Below are 18,819 nucleotides of genomic sequence, written 5' to 3'. Positions count from 1 at the left end.
ATACTTTTATTAAGGTGATAGTTACTCTAAAAATTCATCTAAAAAGGCAGGAAATTCACAGTTGGGACAAGACGTAAGATCATTTTTTGAAATATGTCGACCCTATAAAAGAAATAAACTATCATTATCCACATCTTAACAATTTAAAGTTATACAAAAATCCATATTTTTATTAAATAAAAATATTTATGAATTAAGTTATATTATAAAGATAATGACGATACTTACAGTTATAATACAAAAAGGTAAATAATTTTTACAATTGCTACAATTAGTTTCTGATTCTGGTAACATTTTTTCGCAGTATGGACATGGACTATCTGGTTCTACTGGATCTCCAGTTTCTTCATTATCTTTGCCATTTTTTGGTGGTTTTCTAACTACCGCTTCGATTTTTTTTGCGTATTTTGGATCTACCTGAAGATTAAATTAAAATTAAATACTGCGTGTTTTGTAACTTAAAAAAAAATATTACAGAAGGTAAGTGGATTAAATCGAAAATAAATTTATTTCCCTATCGAGGTAAAAGGATTTTGTATTATTTTAGACGTATGTCGTTTGCGGTTAATTTTATAGAGATAGATTTAGGATAATTTTTTTTCTATAAGTCCTCTCTATATATCTTATAGCCTCTATACAGATATAATCATTCAAACCCCGCCTATAAGAAAAAGTCTATGAGCGTAAGTGAGAGGGGACATATGGAGTCCGCATGAGACCGACAGAGGGACAATACATGCCGTTTCCAAATTAATACGTTTGGCAACACTGATATTTCTGCCGCATGGCTCTCCGCTCGTTCATCGAAAAACGAGACCATTCTTATCCCCACCACACTGCACCGCTAATATGAAATTGCATTTTAAACGTTTAACGTTATTTTTATTTCTAGCTTTCTCCTTAATCAGCAAAGATTAAATTTAAAATCGCTTGCTATTTTCTTGTTAAAATGTGTTCTCTTGAGGAAAAAAAGCAAATTATTAAGTGGTATTATGCCGGCAGTTCTGTCGATAAAATATCAGGCAGAATTGCATTCACGTTCGAAAATCGGCCCATTCCCGTACGCAGCACAATTTTTGCAATTATCCATAGGTTTGAGACCTTTGGGTGCTTGCAAGGATTGCAGGAAATACTACTCAAATGAGCAACCATCTGTTGTTACACCGCTAGGCGAGGAAAGGGAGCTTCGAGAGGTTAATGTTTGTGCTGTTGCTGAAATGAACTTTCCTTGCAATAGTATAATCTATTCGAGGGAAAATAAGCACATAGGCATACCAACACGTACACAATACCCTCAAAAGGTTCATGTATGGGCTGGCATTTTAGGTGATTCAATTATAGGCTCTTTTTTTATCGATGGAAACCTTAATGTCAACAAATACCTTAATATCATATAACATATCAATAACATCTTTCCCTGATCGAACAATCAGTGGAAACGGTATTATTAAATGGCCCGCCAGAAGCCCCGATTTAGCCCACAATGATTTTTTTTTGGGGATACCTAAAAGAACAAATTTATAGGCACGAAAATGAATGGGCTACTAAATTAGAAGAGCTTTGTGTTAAAATTAGGCAAGCATCTCCATTGAAATGTTGTCGAACACGAGAATGTCGTTTTATGATCGATTGATGCACTGCACTGCTAAACAGGGTGGCCCTTTTGAACCTGCCATAAGATAATTTTATTTTTTATTTAATATTATCAAATTAACTTAATTTTTTGCTTTATTTTGAATTAATTTTTTTATTTCCTGTCCAATATTTAGTTAATTTATGTTTACAACATTATTGCAATCGGTTTTTACTTTATTTTTTGCTGTTAGGACAGGCAGCAACAAAAACTCAAACGATTTTTTTTTTTAATTTGCCACAGAGCAGCGCATCCCCGCCTGAACGCCTTAAGAATACTGAAAGGTTTCGGTTTCGGGCTTGGGCGGGGTCCACTGCTTCGAGTGTGTTGTCACAACGTTGCCAGACCTACCGCGATATATAATTCCTATAGGCGAAGTTAGAATGATCATATCTGTATATCTTATATCCTCTATATATCTTATAGCCCTCTCTAGAATAAGCGATATATACCAAAACCTTCTTTAAAATAAAAATGATTTACTATTAAAAATAATATTCAGAAAATATCGAGTTTTTCGTTAATATTTTGCCATCTCCATAAGTTGAGTTCAGCTAATGCTGTTACGAATTTACCGCTTTTATGTCTTCGGGACGTTTTGAAGTTTTTTTTTACTCCAGATTGCAGACATGCATCTAGCTTTGTGATCTGTAGGAATTGGATAAATAGTTTCAGAGGATAAATCCTTGCTTTCTTTTTATATATTTATTGCGATAGAAATAGGCAATAGAAATGTGTATAGATATGACTCATAAAATAAATATTTTTTTGATAATTGACCAGCATAATGGACCAGTTCGGCTTTGACGACAATAGGAACTGCATCGTGATCTTGCTGGAATTATAGATAAATACTTCTGAATTATTCTTCTTTTGTTTTGGATCTGGGCAACGTCTTTAACACTGATCACAACAGGTTTTACTTACAAAATTGGAAATATATAGAATAGGGAGTATTTCTTATAATCTCTTTAATACTTATATTGATAAAAGAATTCAAACGAATTACTGCATCGGTTGCCAAGTATCGACATGGTCTGTTATGCAGATGATGCTGCAATAACCACTGAAAAAAAAACTTGAAAGGAGGGAAAAGCTATTTCTATTTTACACTAAACTCTGATATAAGTCAAACTTTTTGTGCTTTTCTTTGACAAAATAACCTGAAATTGCATCAATATTATTCTACATACTTTATGCATTACTACCAAACTTTCCATGTGGAAGTAATAAAAGTTAAAAAAAAAACAAAAACTAATTATTTAGGTGTTATTTTAAATAAAAAGAAAGTCTCAAAAAGTCAGAAAACTTTAACTAATTGTTCAGCACTTATAAAATCAACTAAAAATTACTGTATATCAGTACCTACTTACAAATATATCCTAAAAGTAATGTTGGACAAGCCAATACTATTTTCTTTAAATGTGAAAATCCATAAAACCATTAATGCAAATGTTATTATTTCAAAAGCTTTAAAAACAAACTTTCAAAGTGTACAATCTTGATTTATATAGACTTGAGAACTAAACCGTATAATAAAATCAAAATGAAAATCAATAATTATACAGTGCATCCGTAAAGTAGCGGATAAATTCAATAAAAATTAAATGGACTGTTTCTGAAAAAAATGCCCGAATCCGTCGATTTTAATATTGGGTTTAGGGTTTTTCTACGTGGAAATGAAATATACGGAGTGACTCAAAAAAAAAAGATATGACATCATTAATATGTTTTTTAAATGGAAACCGCAATTTTTTAATGTAGAATCAGAATGAACGCATTTTTTTACAAAGGATATGATACAAATGAACAAATGAATAGTGGTTACATAAGTAATTTTAAACGAAAAATTATGATAAAATTTAAAATTAAAGAAATACCTATCTAAATTAAATGTTGGTATTTTGGTTTTTTAGTTGTCGTTGACAGTGTCAAAAAGTGAATGTATTTTGGTGCAACTATTTTAAGTATAGTCTACACTTACAAGTGGTGTTTATTCTTTTTGAGAGGCAACAGCAGTGTCATCCTGCGGTTTTATTAGTAGTGGTTCAGTTGTTTAATGCAACTCAGACGGATTGGTCGCCTATTAGCCAAAGCATGATAGGCAGAGTTGAAGCAAAATTTCGTGAATTCGGGCATGTTCGGGATACTTTAAAAGCTGGTCGGGGTTCAATAACTGAAGAAGATGAGCTTAACGTTCTGTAAAAGGTCCAAGATAATCCCAAAGCCACAATCACAGGCACGGCTTCTATTAATTTATTGCGATCTACTTTGCATAAAGTATAAAAAAAAGCAAAATTTCATTCTTATTAAAAATTCTTACTTCAATTAATAAAATATTAATAACAATTAATAAAATATTCTTACTTCAAGAGCTATCGGAAGATGATTTTGACCGCCGAAATGATTTTTTTAGCAAATGCAGCAATTATGTAATGATAACAATAATTTTGTAAAACGAATATTTTCTGACGAAGCACCGTTTACTCTAAACGGCCATGTGAAAGGACAGAATTATCGATACTGAGCGACCGAAAACCCTCATTGGTTCACAGAATGTCATACATAACACCCTCAAAAAGTCAATGTGTGGGCGGTATAGCGGAAGAGTTTTAGAACCTAACTTTTTTGATGACACTCTCACTGGTGAGAGGTATTTGGACTTTCTTCAAAATGATCTTATCCCCGCTCTGATAACTTTGAATCCGGATTTGGAAGAATCCGACATGCACCAACGTGATCTTTTTTTTTCAGAAAGATGAAGCCCCGCCACACTATGCTTTACCCGTTGGCAATTATCTAGATGAAGTTTTTCCAAATCGTTGGATAGGTAGACAAGGGTTCATTGAATGCCCAAATTTAACTCCCCTCGATTACTTTTTATGGGGATTTTTAAAAAGTAAAGTGTATGTCACTAAACCAGCGAGTTTAGAAGGTTTAAAAGAACAAATGCGCAAAGAAATTAGAAATATTACTCCACATTAAAACTTTCTTTCTTCAGATTAAAAATTCTTTTTAACTCCAACTTTTAAAAAGAATTTTTAAATCGCCTTGGTTATTGTCAGGTTGTTAACGGTGCTCAATTCAAACATCTAATTTAGATAGGCATTTCTTTAATTTTACATTTTATCATCATTTTTCGTTCAAAATTGCTTATGTAACCACTATATATTTGTACCATATCCTATGTAAAAAAAAATGCGTTCTTTCTGATTCTGCATTAAAAAATGGTGGTTTCCATTTAAAAAACATAATGCTGACGTCACATCTTTTTCTTAGTCACCCTGTATATTTTATTTCCATGTAGAAAAACCCTAAACCAAATACGTATTAAAATCGAAGGGTTGGGGCATTTTTTTCAGAAATGTTTCATTTAATTTTTATTGAATTTATCCGCTACATTACGAATGCACTGTATAATAAATAAAAATGTTCACTTTTTAGGGCATTGTCCTTACTCGTACTAGTACTTAGTATGCGATAGAAAAATAGTGAAAACTCTTTTAGGTACATTTTTTTATGTGGTTTCATTGGCATGTTTGAGAAATAAATCAGAAGCGTCGTTTTAGATTTAAGGCTCTAACTTGGTCTTTTTTAAACGCAACGGCCGGTGAACACAATGACGGTAAATGTGCTTATTTTTTCTATTTAAAATGACGTATAACATTATGCACTTTCATTTTTAATGAACGCTCTAAGTAAAAACCTATAATTTTACTCACATCAATTTCCAATTTTGCTTAAGCAAATTCCAATTTGATTAGATTAATCTTTAGTGTTTAAATGCATTTTTGTACGAGATAATGGAAATAATTTTTTTTGTCTTACAGGCAAATTTGAATTCATGTTTAATTTTATTCGAGGCATTTGAACTAACATAGGTCAGTTTTAAAGCAACTTTATTTTTAGGTGGTATATGACCCAATGACCTTATTGAGGAACTATCACAACTAAGAAGTTAGCAGTATATTTATAAAAGTATATAAATTCATTTTTATTTTACGTCAAATCATTACTTACTTGCTTCCTATACTCTGGATTCATCAGTGTAGTCGCATATTTATAGGCCGCGTGTTTAAGTCCAGCTCTATGGCATTCTATCACAGTCGAAGTTAAAATTGGTACAATGTCTTGAAAGAAAAAAATATATAAAAGAGTATATCTTTTATCAGAAAATAATTATGTAAAAAAAGCTTACGGGAAGGAAATTTTGATATATTATTCGCTACCCGTATTAACATCCTAGCTCCTTTCATATGATCTCCTCGTTTAACATGTAATCGTACTAAAATGTAACTATGTAAAAGCATGAGATTCGTATACATTTCTAGTGGAATTTTAATATTATTTTGCTTCAGTTCTTGATACATTGCGAAGAGTACATCATGAGCATTCCTAAAAAAAATATTTCTTACTACTAGTTTTTTCATTTCATCTATTGAATATTTATATGTAGAATTTGAGCGTTTAGAATTTAATTCTAAAGAAATAAAATTATTATGAAATAATGATATAATTATTATAATATAATCTTTGTTTAAAATAAAAACATCTCTAACCTATAAAACCCATTAATCTGTTCTTCATTGGCGATAATAAGGGCAGACTTTGAGGCCTCCCTATACTGTTTTCTAGCCATATAAAGGCGAAACAAATATTTAGGATCTTTTGGTAAACCATCTGAATCCCCTAATAAAAACTCAATTAGGACATGCGCCAGAGACTCATCATTCGAAGAGGCTACGACATCAATGGCGATTGTTATGGCGTCTTTTTCTTTTGAGTTGAATTTGGCTGCTATTAAAAGATGTTTCATGGCCTAAAATACAATTTAAATTTATTCAAAATTTTTTTAGAATATTTAAGCCACCTTGTGGTATTCTTTGGCATGAAACCAAAATTTGCCAGCCATAAGCTCATCCCTTTCATTTTCGAAATATTGAGCAACCTTGACAAAATCTTTTGGTTTTACCTCGTCGTCGGTAAAACTATTTATCAACACTTCGCCATAGAGTTGAATTTTACCGCTCTTTTTAGCCAAGTCAAAGGCATCATCCATACATTTCGATAAGACCAGGAACTTTATCGCTGAAGTTATATCATTCAACTTTTGGAAAAACCTAAAACGAACATACTATTTAAGAAAATAAATAAAAAATTAATAATAATATACAGGATGTAAATAAATAGATGCGAAAAAAAATCAGTAGCTGATTCTTGGGTAAATTTTAAGAATAAAACTTTATATCAACGTATGTCCTAAAAGTCCTAACATTTGATACCGGGTGGTAAAGATTGAAGAAAAATATATGTTTTTTTACAATACCTGTGAAACCCCTGTAGATATTTTAGTAATATTTGGTATGCATTTTCTATTCCTCAAAAGGCATTTTCTGAGGCTCACTAATTTTTTTTATTTGTATCAGTGACGTTCGCGCAAGGTTTAAAGTAAATATATAGACTACGAGAACCTGGAACTTTTCAACCAAGAAAGCATGATTGTGATCGCCAACGCGATATTAGAACACCGGAATTGGAAGAACCGGTACTTAATTTAATTGATGATCAACCTGACGCCAGTACTAGAAAGTCTGCAGCTACATGTCAATCATATGATGGTATGGACTATTTTAAAGGATCAATTATTATATCCATATCACGTACAACGAGTCAAGGCTCTATTACCACGAGATTTTCGTAGGCATCTTGAATTTTCTCGTTGGATATTAGAAGTCATTGAGCAAAACCCTCAGTTTTTAAGCCAGATTCTGTTTATCGACGAAGCTAATTTTTTCAGAGAGGCAATCATTAACTACCATAATAACCACATTTGGGCAGATGAAAATCCCCACGCGATAGTTCAAGCTCATCACCAACAACAATTTTCTTTAAATGTATGGGTTGGAATCATTAGAGACCACCTTATTGGCCCACATTTTCTACTATAGAGATTGAATGGGGAAACATACACTCGTTTTCTCCAAGACATACTTCCAGGACTTCTAGGTGTTAGAAAAGTAATGTGGTTTATGCACGATGGGGTTCCTGCTCATTTTAGTTTATTAGAACATCGTTATTTAGACAAAACATAACATATCCAAATCGTTGGATAGGCCGAGGTGGTCCTCCAATTTTGGCCACCTCGGTCACCAGATATGAATCTACTAGATTTTACCAAATGGGGTCATTTAAAAAAACTTTGGCGTACAGGATTCCGGTACTGGATATAGATGACTTGAGAAATCGAATCTTTAATTCATGTGCCGTAATTCAAAATTCTCCTGGAATTTTTTATCGGATTCGTCGACAAATGCGGCGACGTATAGACTCTTGCATAATGGCAGAAGATTAATTATTTAATTTCTTTTTTTTTATTTGGTTTAAAACAAAAATTAGAATCACATCTAAACATTAATAATAAACGTAATACATTTAGGTAGATGGATGTTATTTTTTGAATGGAATGCGCAACCTCGGACAAAAGAAAGTCATGAAATCAAATTTGCTCAGAAATAAATGAAAATTACAAAAACAAAAAAAAATCAAAAAAAAAAGTGGCGTGCCATATTTTTCATCAAAACTATTTAGTTGAAATCTTACACGAACGTCACTGGTACAAATAAAAAAAATTAGTGAGCCCCAGAAAATGCCTTTTGATGCATAGAAAATGCATACCAAATTTTATTAAAATAACTACAGGGGTTTTACAAGTATTATAAAAAAAACATATATTTTTCTTCAATCTTTACCACCCGGTATCTCAAAAGTTACGCCTTTTAGGACATACGTTCATATAAAGTTTTTTCTTAAAATTTACCCAAGAATCAGCTACTGAATTTTTTCGCATCTATTTCTTTACACCCTGTATATTTGTTTAGTAAATTTCGCTACACGTAAATTACGGGATTTTAAAATTATAATAGGTTAAAAACATATTATAAAAAATATTAAAAAAAAATATTATTTATAGACCAGTTTTTCATAAAAACATTGTATTTTTTCACAAGATTTTCATTGTAAATATAAAATGATAAAACTAAGACACTAGTTAATAAACTTACATTATAATGGAACATACATTATGAAATTTAAAAAAACGACAAAAATTAAATATAAAAAACAAAACATGGAGTTAATATTACCATTTTAAAATATGTACTCTTAATAATCATTTAAAATGATTGATATTATTACAGACTTTTATATTATTCTATATAAAAGTCTGTAATCTATATTATTCTAAATTCTAGCAAATCTTTATAGATCACGTAATTAAGCATTTGAATGGTATCAGACTTATGGCATAAAATAAAATCAGTACAATTCCTAGTATTATAATTATTAACATCACGAAACAGTACATTACAACTTATCACATTCGACGGAAAACATATTTAGGACATTTAACAAATTTTGTCCTACCTTATTAATGAACCGTACCTTTTTAGCAAACTTTCTCATGATATAATCCGCAAAAGAATTTAATTTGATCGTCATAAGCTAATTTTTGTCCATCCACACGAACACTTACACTTTCAAAGAAGATGTCTTCGACCGTCTACCAAATATACAACATTTTAACTTTGAGATATTTAGACTTAATTTATTGCTACAAAATCATTTAAATAAATTGCCAAATTCATGTCGCAAACCAGTCGTGGTCGATTTTTATCAACTATGTAGAGCACAGTATAATCAGCAAATATAATAATATTTGATTTTTGAGATTCCCTCAATTCCTTAAGGCACACTGACATTGACATTTACAGTTTCAGATAAAAAATTATTATAAACTTCACACGTTACAACGTATTATATAAATATGACTTTTACCATTTTAAAGTGATCCAAAACAACAGATTCACAAGAGTGGCGTTCATGAAAGCTAGATTTATTAAGAACTATAATTTAGTTGTTATCACAGAACTGGAGTAATAACTGTTTTACTCATACTTCTAAGATCTTTTCGTAGATAGGAACAGTATTGATTGCACGAAACTCATTACACAACTTGTTATTTAGCACCTTTAGGATAGGAATAACTGTTGATACCTTCCAGGACTCCGGGAAGACCTTATTTGAAAGTGAGCTGTTTACAACGTCTAACAGCCTATTTCCAGCAACATTAAAGACATCAAAGTAAATCTGTTTGGAGATTTTTTCACTTGTCTTAACTTAACCATTGATATTGTTTCAAAATTCTGGAGAATATCAGTTGAGGTTGTATAATAATTCCTTAAGATTTTTTCTGTTTTTATCTATGGTTACAGCAAAAAATTTTTCATTTCTTAATTTTTCTTTATTTTTAATTCCGTACTAATCTACTTCTTATCTTGAAATTATGAAATGTTTGTTTGTTGACAACTATAATAATGGGGTACATTTGGTTAGGCTTGCTATAATAGATAAAATGAAGGCTTCTGCCTGATTACATGTTTGATGAGACCCTGACTTGAAGTTCTTACTTTTGTAACGTTTGGTATGTCAGTGTAATGTTTAATTATTAAATCCGCTAAGCACTTTCGGTGTTTAGACCATCTTTAGAGCTGCTCGGTGACAACAAGCAAAAAGGTTATGAAAATACCTTACCATATAAATTTATCAAAATTACTTACTTGTCAAGGAAAACACAGATAAACACACCACATATGAACTTAAAAAATGGACTGTAACTTAATACATCAATAATTATATCCTTTTATATGCCTCACATTTATTGTTATCCCATGCAGTATGATGAACATCCAAGTTAATACCATGACTATGACCTGATTTAGCGCTACACAATTTACATATTTAGGTACATTTACCTTACATTCTTTGTCCCCAGTACATTTACTGCATACCTTATTATAATATATATATATAGTAATAATATATAGCCGTTATATATAATATATATACAGTGCTTTCATTTCAAAACAATCCACCAATCCACCCTTAATAACTTAACCCTTCCCTTAAAACTCTTAAAAAAAAAAAAAAAAAAAAAAAACACGTCAAATTAGATATACAGGGGGACGTTTAATAATGCATTTACTGAAGTTCTGTCAATCACCTCCTCACCTCCAGCTAACTTCACTTTAATATGTCAAATGGGAACCCCCATCGTGTGATACATCATAGTAAGCAGCGTAAAATTCTCTATTCAACGGTAAAAAAATTAAATCGGCAAATGTGTAAGCAAATAGTTATCGAAAATGTCTAGAAATAATGAATATTTTATTTACGCCAAACTTTGGTATTTTAAATGAATACTTTTAGTGTGGTACCTACATCATTTTAAAATTCTTACATTTTTTATAATAGATCTTAAAAAAAAATACAAGCAATTTAGAAGTTAAAATGTGTGAAATAATTTTCCTTTATGGAGCTCAAGATCGGTGTGCTCGCAGAACCGCGAGAGCATTTAATGAAAGGTATCAGGATAAAAACGTGAGCCATAAATACGTATTAGAATTGATACGAAAATTTGAAGAGACGGGATCGATTTTCAATAAGAAAAAATATGAAAATAGAGTTGTCGATGAAGCATGCCAAGTGGAAGTACTACAACAACAATATACAACTATACAACTTTGTCTATACCAAAGGCCGCAAAACTAACAAATATTTCCACTGGTTCCGTACATAAAGTTTAAAAAAAAAAAAAAGTTCTTTCCTTATTAAAATCATATTTTTCATGAACTCGGAGAAGATGATTTTGATAGGAGAATTCAATTTTGTGAAGTGATGTGCCAGCGAATTGACGACGATCCCCATTTATTGAAGAACATTTGCTTCAGTGATGAATCGACCTTTTTTTTTAAATGGGCTGGTGAACAGACATAACTGTAGATACTGGAATAATGAAAATCCGCACGTTTTTCGGGAAGGCCATACCCAATATCCCCAAAAAATTAATGTTTGAGCAGGAATTTATGGGAATGAAATAATCGGGCCATTTTTTTTGGAAGAAAATTTGATTGCGAAATTATTTAAACCTTTTACAAAATGCAATATACCCTTCCATCATCCAATCTATGGAAAATCAAGTAGATCAACATGGTGCTAGATTGTTGAATGAAAATAATATACATTTTCAGCAGGATGGAGCTCCCGCGCACTACACTTTGGTAGTTCGAGAGTGGCTTGATGAAAATTTTCGAGAAAAGTGTATTGGCAGACGTGGTGCAATCGAATGGCCTGCGCGGTCTCCGGACCTAACCCCACTAGACTTTTTTCTTTGGGGCTACTTAAAAAGAAACGTTTATAAAACCCCACCTGAGAGTATTGAGAATTTTAAAATAGAATATTTCAAGAATGCAGAGAAATTAGCGGGCAGACCCTTGCCAATGTTCGTAAGGAGTTTGAAAATAGGCTTTTTTATTGTCTTGCTAATAACGGCGCGCATTTTGAACATTTAATAAAATAAATTTGTTAAACTAATTAAATTTGTTTTTCTACCCTACCGATCTACACTTTAATTGCTTCTTGGTCAATCAATTTTATTTTTTTTTTACAACCATTGATAGCATAATGAATGCCCTTTAAAATAGTGTATCACACCATGAGGTAGCCATTTGACATACCAAAGTTTGGCGTAAATAAAATATTCATTATTTCTAGACATTATCGCTATTGCTTACAACTATTTGCTTACACATTTACCGATTTCATTTTTTTTGGTACCGTTAAATAGAGAATTTTACGCTGCTTACTATGATGTATCACACGATGGGGATTCCCATTTGACATATTAAAGTGAGGTTAGTTGGAGGTGAGGAGGTGATTGACAGAACTTCAGTAAATGCATAATTAAACGTCCCCCTGTATATCTAATTTAACGTGTTTTTTTTTTTTTTTTTTTTTTTAAAGAAAGTTATTAAGCGTGGATCGTTTTGAAATGAAAGCACTGTATATAACGGCTATATATTATATATAACGGCTATGTTTAAAGCAACGTCGAATATTGTAATCAGTGTAAACACCCAGTATCTGTTCCAATCAATGTTTTTTTTTAAAATAAAGTGACTATAGGTGTTTGAATCACCAATTCTCGCAAAATGAAATCAACTTCAATAACCAAATTAAATCTTTTATTTTTTGTATTACATTAGTTTTAGTTTATGAATTCCTCTGTATGTTTTCCTACTTCTCACTTTTGCCCAAAATTTCCCATCAGTCAGAAGATATTCACACTCATTAATTCCCACTACCTTTAATCTTCTTTCCAATGACTTAGGAACGTCTACTAGGTAATTAGCCCCCATTTTTGCTTTAATTTGAGTTTTAAATCCTTCTCGTTACCACAGGTTATTGTTTTGTACTGCTCTGGCATAGGAAGATGGATGTACATTTAGATTTTCATAAGAATTCAAATTTACGTCTCTACGTTTCTGCATCTACGTAAAATTAAATTAATATGCATAAAAGCTAATAACATGTATAATAAAATCAAGTTAGCAATAAATATGCAAAAAATAAGTTTTAAGATAATATAAGTGTTACGGATGAGAAGAAAACATTTCAATATCTTTTTAAAATCATGTTTTGTGTCTTTTAATTTATTTATATTCTACTATTTTTAGTGGTAAATATTGACTTCTATAACGAATTTCTATAAGTTTTTATTCAAGTTTTAATATTTTTTTAATAATTTTTATTTATTTCATCCCTTTTTTAATTGTTATTGTATCTTTAGTTATTCATGGTTTGATTTTTGGTTTTAGTTCTTAAAACTTGCTTTTTAAAGACAGAATAATAGAGTTATTCGGTTCTCAATATTCGATTGGTTGAAGCAAATCTCTGTATAAATAGGGTAATGATCTGTTACCTATAAGCCAATATTCAAATACTTTCATTGAACATTTGAATACCTTCAAAAAAAAAACGAAATTGGTAAGTAGGAGTGTGAAAAGCAGTACACCAAAGATAAAACATTCAGAGTAATAACAAAAAACACACATAAAATACAGCTTAGTATAATTTGCTATCCAGTTGAAACCTCAATTAATGAATAATTTATTTAATTCACAGTTTATAAAATATGTCATGTAAATAAAAAAAACAATGGATAGAAATATAATATTATAGAGAGATTAATAAAAATTATAATAATAATAAAAGTATAAGATCCAGAAACCATAATTTATTACCTAGTTTTGCAATACTAGGTATTATGAAGTTTACTTCATAATAGGTATGTATTTTAACTTTAATAATTTTAATGGATTTTTAAAAAACATCTCATACCAGCTTTTAGATAAATTTGATTCAAGTGCAAAACTTCCGCTTTGTTGTTCTTTAAATAATTCAAAAGATGTAAAACTACTTAGCTTTATTTATGATATAAGAATATATTTTTGTGTGATAACTTTTGATTGAACAATACATTTGCTCACTGCACCCCATACAATAGTTTATTATAGATTATAGCATAATGCCCTGAATTAGATTTTTTTTGCATAAATTGCTAGAGAATCATATATTCAGAGGTGAATATTTGAAGATATTTGGAAACGTACATCATTAAGGAACTATTGTCTGGATGATACCTCCTAATGCTTTATTCTTATTTCACAAGTTCCAAAAAATATTTGGCTTGTTCACGACTTAAAATTTTGCATTAAACTATTAATGTACCAAAATTCATAATATTCATCATCACTATAAGACAGATTTATTATGGTTAATATACATTGACAATTTTAGGATATAGGTAAAACGAAAAATATGGTAATGTCTAAAATAGAAACGGATAGAATTTAATTTCCAATACTTACTTTGCCACAAGCTTAGCGCCCTCCACACTTTTAGTTTCTTGAACAATTTCCACAGCTATTTCCGGATTATTTAAATGTTCCAAATGTAGCCTGATCAAGGCATCATGATCTCGAGCTTTTTCATAAGCTTTCACCGCCTCTTCGTATTTTCCTTCCCTTTCCTTTGCCTTTGCGTATTGAAGGTGGATTTTATTTGATGTTATATGATGTAAGAGTTCACCCACTTTGCTCCAGTTTTTCAGGTTGATGTAATTCGATGCTGCTTTATCAAACTGCAATAAAAAAAGTTATGAATAGATAATCATTAACATTCAAAGGGTAATACTAAAAACTAAAATATAGAGTTATATACCTGTTCGCATTTTTCAAAGAGCATAGCTGCCTCCGCATACTGTCGTTTTTTATCCAGAATTTCAGCACACTCTCTAATTAACTGTTTATTATTCAATTCTACCGCAATACTGATGCCATGCCTAAAATTACCGCAGTGTAATGTAGTTCGTGCAATACCGGCTTTACATGTATAAGTGTGTTCTGCACTTAAATTTTCTTGCAAAGCTTTCTCGTAGTGGACTAGAGCTTCTGTATGACTACCCCTAAAGGTAATACATATTTATAGAAATGATGCACTTATTAAATCATATTATCTTACAAAAACTCCAACTGCTGAGCATACTCTCTGCTAATCATAGACACTTGATCTGGGGCAGTTTTCTTAGCCAATGATAGCGCTTCTTCCCATTGCAGTAGATCACGTCTCATTTCTAGCGCCACTAATGGATGATTCGCTTTTAGAAACCAATCTTGGGCGAGATCGTGTTTGTTGAGAAACATAGCAATATACCCTAGAAGGAGTTTCCAGTCTTCTATATCTTGGACACTTTGGAGTGACAGAACGGTTGAAACGTCTTCAAGATGTGTGTAGATTTGAAGAGCTAGAGAAATAATAGTAACTATTAATGTGGGTTACCTATTAGAAAAAGCTATGTTAAGAAATGATAAAAATTAGACTAAATATGTCTATATTCAAAAAAATTCTCATTTTTGTTAATGATATTAATAATCAAAGTTTTGAACCGAACTTTATAATAGATATTTACGTAAAATGTTGTACATTATTATAGTAGTATTAAGTACTCAGTAGTATTAGAAGTATTACAGTCTCTTTAGTGCATTTTAGAATTTTTTAGCAATTTTATTTTCTTTTTATAAGGATATATTAATATAAGTATATCTTAATACTGAGAAGTTTCTCTGTCGTCGCGCATTGGCACCGAGGCCGCCGGGGATTTCCAGTTCTCGACTCTGAGAATTTTTATAGAACATGCAAAATGAGATGACCGGTAGTTTTAGATTGGACATTGTGTGTTATTGTGCAAGTGCGAGTTTTAGTAGTTTTTTTGGTAAAATGACGGATAAGTGCAGAGCTATAAATTTGAAAGAAAAAATAGACATCATTAAAAGTATTGAAAGTGGCATTAACAAATCGGAAATTGCGAGAAGGAAAAATATGGCAAAAACAACAGTTTCTACAATTTGGAGCAATCGTGAAAAAATCAAGCAAGCAAGTGAAAATAAATCGCAAAGAATTAAGAAAATTAGGAATCCCGTACGCCCAGATGTGGATCAAGCTCTTATTCGATGGTTTGAGGTGAGAAGGACCGAAAATATTCCTATAAGTTATAAGTGGACCACTTTTAAAAGCAAAAGCGGAAGATTTATCTAAGGGATTACACGGTGGAGATTTTAAGTGCTCTACGGGTTGGGGGTTGGCTCGAGCGTTTTAAATTTCGTCACAACATCAATGTCGGCAAAGTGTCCGGTGAAGCAGGAGATGTTAGCAGGGAAGCTGTGGTGAACTGGTTAACCGAGAAATGGCCAGGCATTGCACAAAATTACAGCTGTGAAGATATTTTTAATGGGAATGAGACCGGACTATTTTACAAGATGACTCCAGACCGTACACTGAAATTTAGAGGAGAAAAGTGTGTGGGAGGCAAACAATCAAAGCTAAGATACATCGTTTGGGTTCGTGCAAATATGACAGGTAGTGAAAAATTTAAACTTCTTGTCATTGGTAAATACGAACGACCGAGGTACATGAAAAATATTAAAAACCTGCCTGTTATTTATAAATCGAATAGACGCGCATGGACGACTTCAGACATTTTTATTAATTATTTGAAAGAGTGGGATGAAAAACTAAGACGTCAAAAAAGAAAAATATTGCTTCTAGTGGACAATTGTGCATCTCATCCAAAGAACGTAGATCTGACAAATATCAGATTAGAATTTTTGCCTCCCAATTGCACTTCTGTCATACAACCAATGGATCAAGGCATAATAAAATGCCTGAAAACCTATTACCGTAGATATTTTATGCATCGCCTAATTCAAGCATTGGATAGTGAGGAAACGTTCAATCTAACAATTTTAGACTCGATAAAAATAATTGCGAAATCATGGAATGAGGTTTCACAAAAAACGATTCAAAACTGCTTTCGACATGCTGGTCTAGTGAAATCGATCGAGGAGTTTGATTCAGATGATGACTTGCCTCTGAATCAGTGGTACAAAAAATATAAAAGTGTTGATGATAATGATGACTGGGATATTCCGCTAAGTTATTGGTTGATCAAAATCACTGCCAAGACGTAACTACTGTAGAAAAATATCTTCCTGAACTAGATAATTTTACGACCATCGACGATAATCTGGTAGCAACGGAGACCTTAACGGATTGCGACATTATTGCCGAAGTTATAGAATCAAACTGTTCAACGAATGATTTAAGTTCCGATAACGAAAGCGGCGATGATGATAGACCAGTGAACGAACCCACTCCAAGTTATTGTGAAGCACTTTGTGCAATTAAAACTGTTACGAATTTCTTACAATATACTGATTACGGATCTGATGATACAATTTTACAAGCCTCGTTAAAAGTTGAGAAGCACATCAAAAATTTCAAATTGTGTAAAAAAAACCAGCAAACAAAAATAACACGTTATTTTTTTGAAAAATCGTAACTAATAAATAGTACAGACTTATTTTGATTACATATGTATATGTATCATATTTCAATGTTATATGTTACATATTAATATTATATCTTTTTTTGTATTTAATACTTAGAATGTATTTTTTGTTAATTTAGTCCTTTAATTAAAAAAAATAAATCTTTACATATTAATTTTTATGGGTTTCTTTTATAGCGTACCTCCGGTTATAAAGTACTAATTTTATTCACCCTAGAGGGTACGTTATAACCGGAGTTCACTGTATATATTTATGAAAACCTACATTTAGAAAACTTCTTTTCGTCTATTTTATTAAAATAGAATGTGATAAATAGTGATAAACTTAAATATACTAAATAATAAAAAACAAAACATATATTTTTGGTATCACCATACATATTTAATTAATTACGTAATAAAATAAAATAAAGAGTTTAAATTAAAGCAAAACATATTTAACATTAAAATCTTACCTAACTATGTTTATTAAAATTAAAATGGTTAAAACTAAATTAAAAATGTTCATATTCGAGACAACACAACATAAGTTTTAAATAGCAAAATATTGGTTTAAACAATATAACTTAGAATAAGTTTTCTTAAAAATCACGAGTCTTGTTTTCTTCATGAAAATTATTTTTTGAAAGAACCTTTTTTTATTTAGAAAAGACCTTAGTTTCAAAAAAATTGATAACTTAGAGCGTACTCGGTTTTGCTGTTTGAATACTTGATCAGACACTTGTTTTGTATCTGACATTCTAGTTTTTATATACATTTTAGGCACAACACACCACACAATATATTCTATAAGTGATATTTAATTACCCAACCTTTTCGCTTCAAATCTTAAAATCTGTTCCATTACTAGTAATTTTTATTTAAATATATTTTGGAAAATACTTATTTACTTTTATAATAAAATACTCTCTATTATCACGAGTTAGACATAATAATACTCCAGTTCTTTTGATAAACAACCTATGTTATATTATATTACGGACACAACTTAAAAGTTTTAAAAGCCCCCTGAAAATTTTAATAAAAGATACAAAGCCAGGTAATACATTATAACAATTTAATATTTTTTTATAACCCATTATGATAAATTTTCCTAACGTTCAAGCTTATAATATTTTAAAAGCTCCTAGAAATACCGGAAAAAAATATTTGAAAAATCGTAAGTGGTTACAGAATAAATTATTGAAATAATTTAATTTTAGTTTCATTAGTTCAGTGGCTCTGGCTATTCTATTTTAGTTCTATTTCATATTTATATCCGCCATAACATTAGTATAAAATGAACCCATTTCTATCTAATACATATTTTTATCCTTTCAGTTTAATGAGTCTATCTTGATTATGAGTCAGTTAATCATAAGTTCCGACTTTTTTATCTAGACTG

The 18,819-nt window shown here is 30.9% G+C and overlaps 1 protein-coding gene across 1 annotated transcript in view; it reads right to left on the bottom strand.

Moving 5' to 3' along the window:
* LOC126735270 (WD repeat-containing protein 19) overlaps positions 1-18,819 on the bottom strand; it is a 46,818-nt gene that overhangs the window by 5,871 nt on the left and 22,128 nt on the right. Inside the window, exons 12-20 of the mRNA XM_050439219.1 lie at positions 15,050-15,332; positions 14,750-14,993; positions 14,398-14,669; positions 6,504-6,753; positions 6,193-6,452; positions 5,832-6,028; positions 5,654-5,763; positions 229-417; positions 26-102 (exon numbers count right to left, since the gene is read on the bottom strand). Of these exons, the coding sequence (XP_050295176.1) occupies positions 26-102; positions 229-417; positions 5,654-5,763; positions 5,832-6,028; positions 6,193-6,452; positions 6,504-6,753; positions 14,398-14,669; positions 14,750-14,993; positions 15,050-15,332 (1,882 nt within the window). The remainder of the gene's footprint in view (positions 1-25; positions 103-228; positions 418-5,653; positions 5,764-5,831; positions 6,029-6,192; positions 6,453-6,503; positions 6,754-14,397; positions 14,670-14,749; positions 14,994-15,049; positions 15,333-18,819) is intronic.

Source organism: Anthonomus grandis, chromosome 4 (genome assembly GCF_022605725.1).
Source record: "Anthonomus grandis grandis chromosome 4, icAntGran1.3, whole genome shotgun sequence".
NCBI classification, from domain to species: domain Eukaryota; kingdom Metazoa; phylum Arthropoda; class Insecta; order Coleoptera; family Curculionidae; genus Anthonomus; species Anthonomus grandis.
Note: the sequence above shows the minus strand (reverse complement) of the source record. Positions and strands in the feature narration are given on the sequence as shown.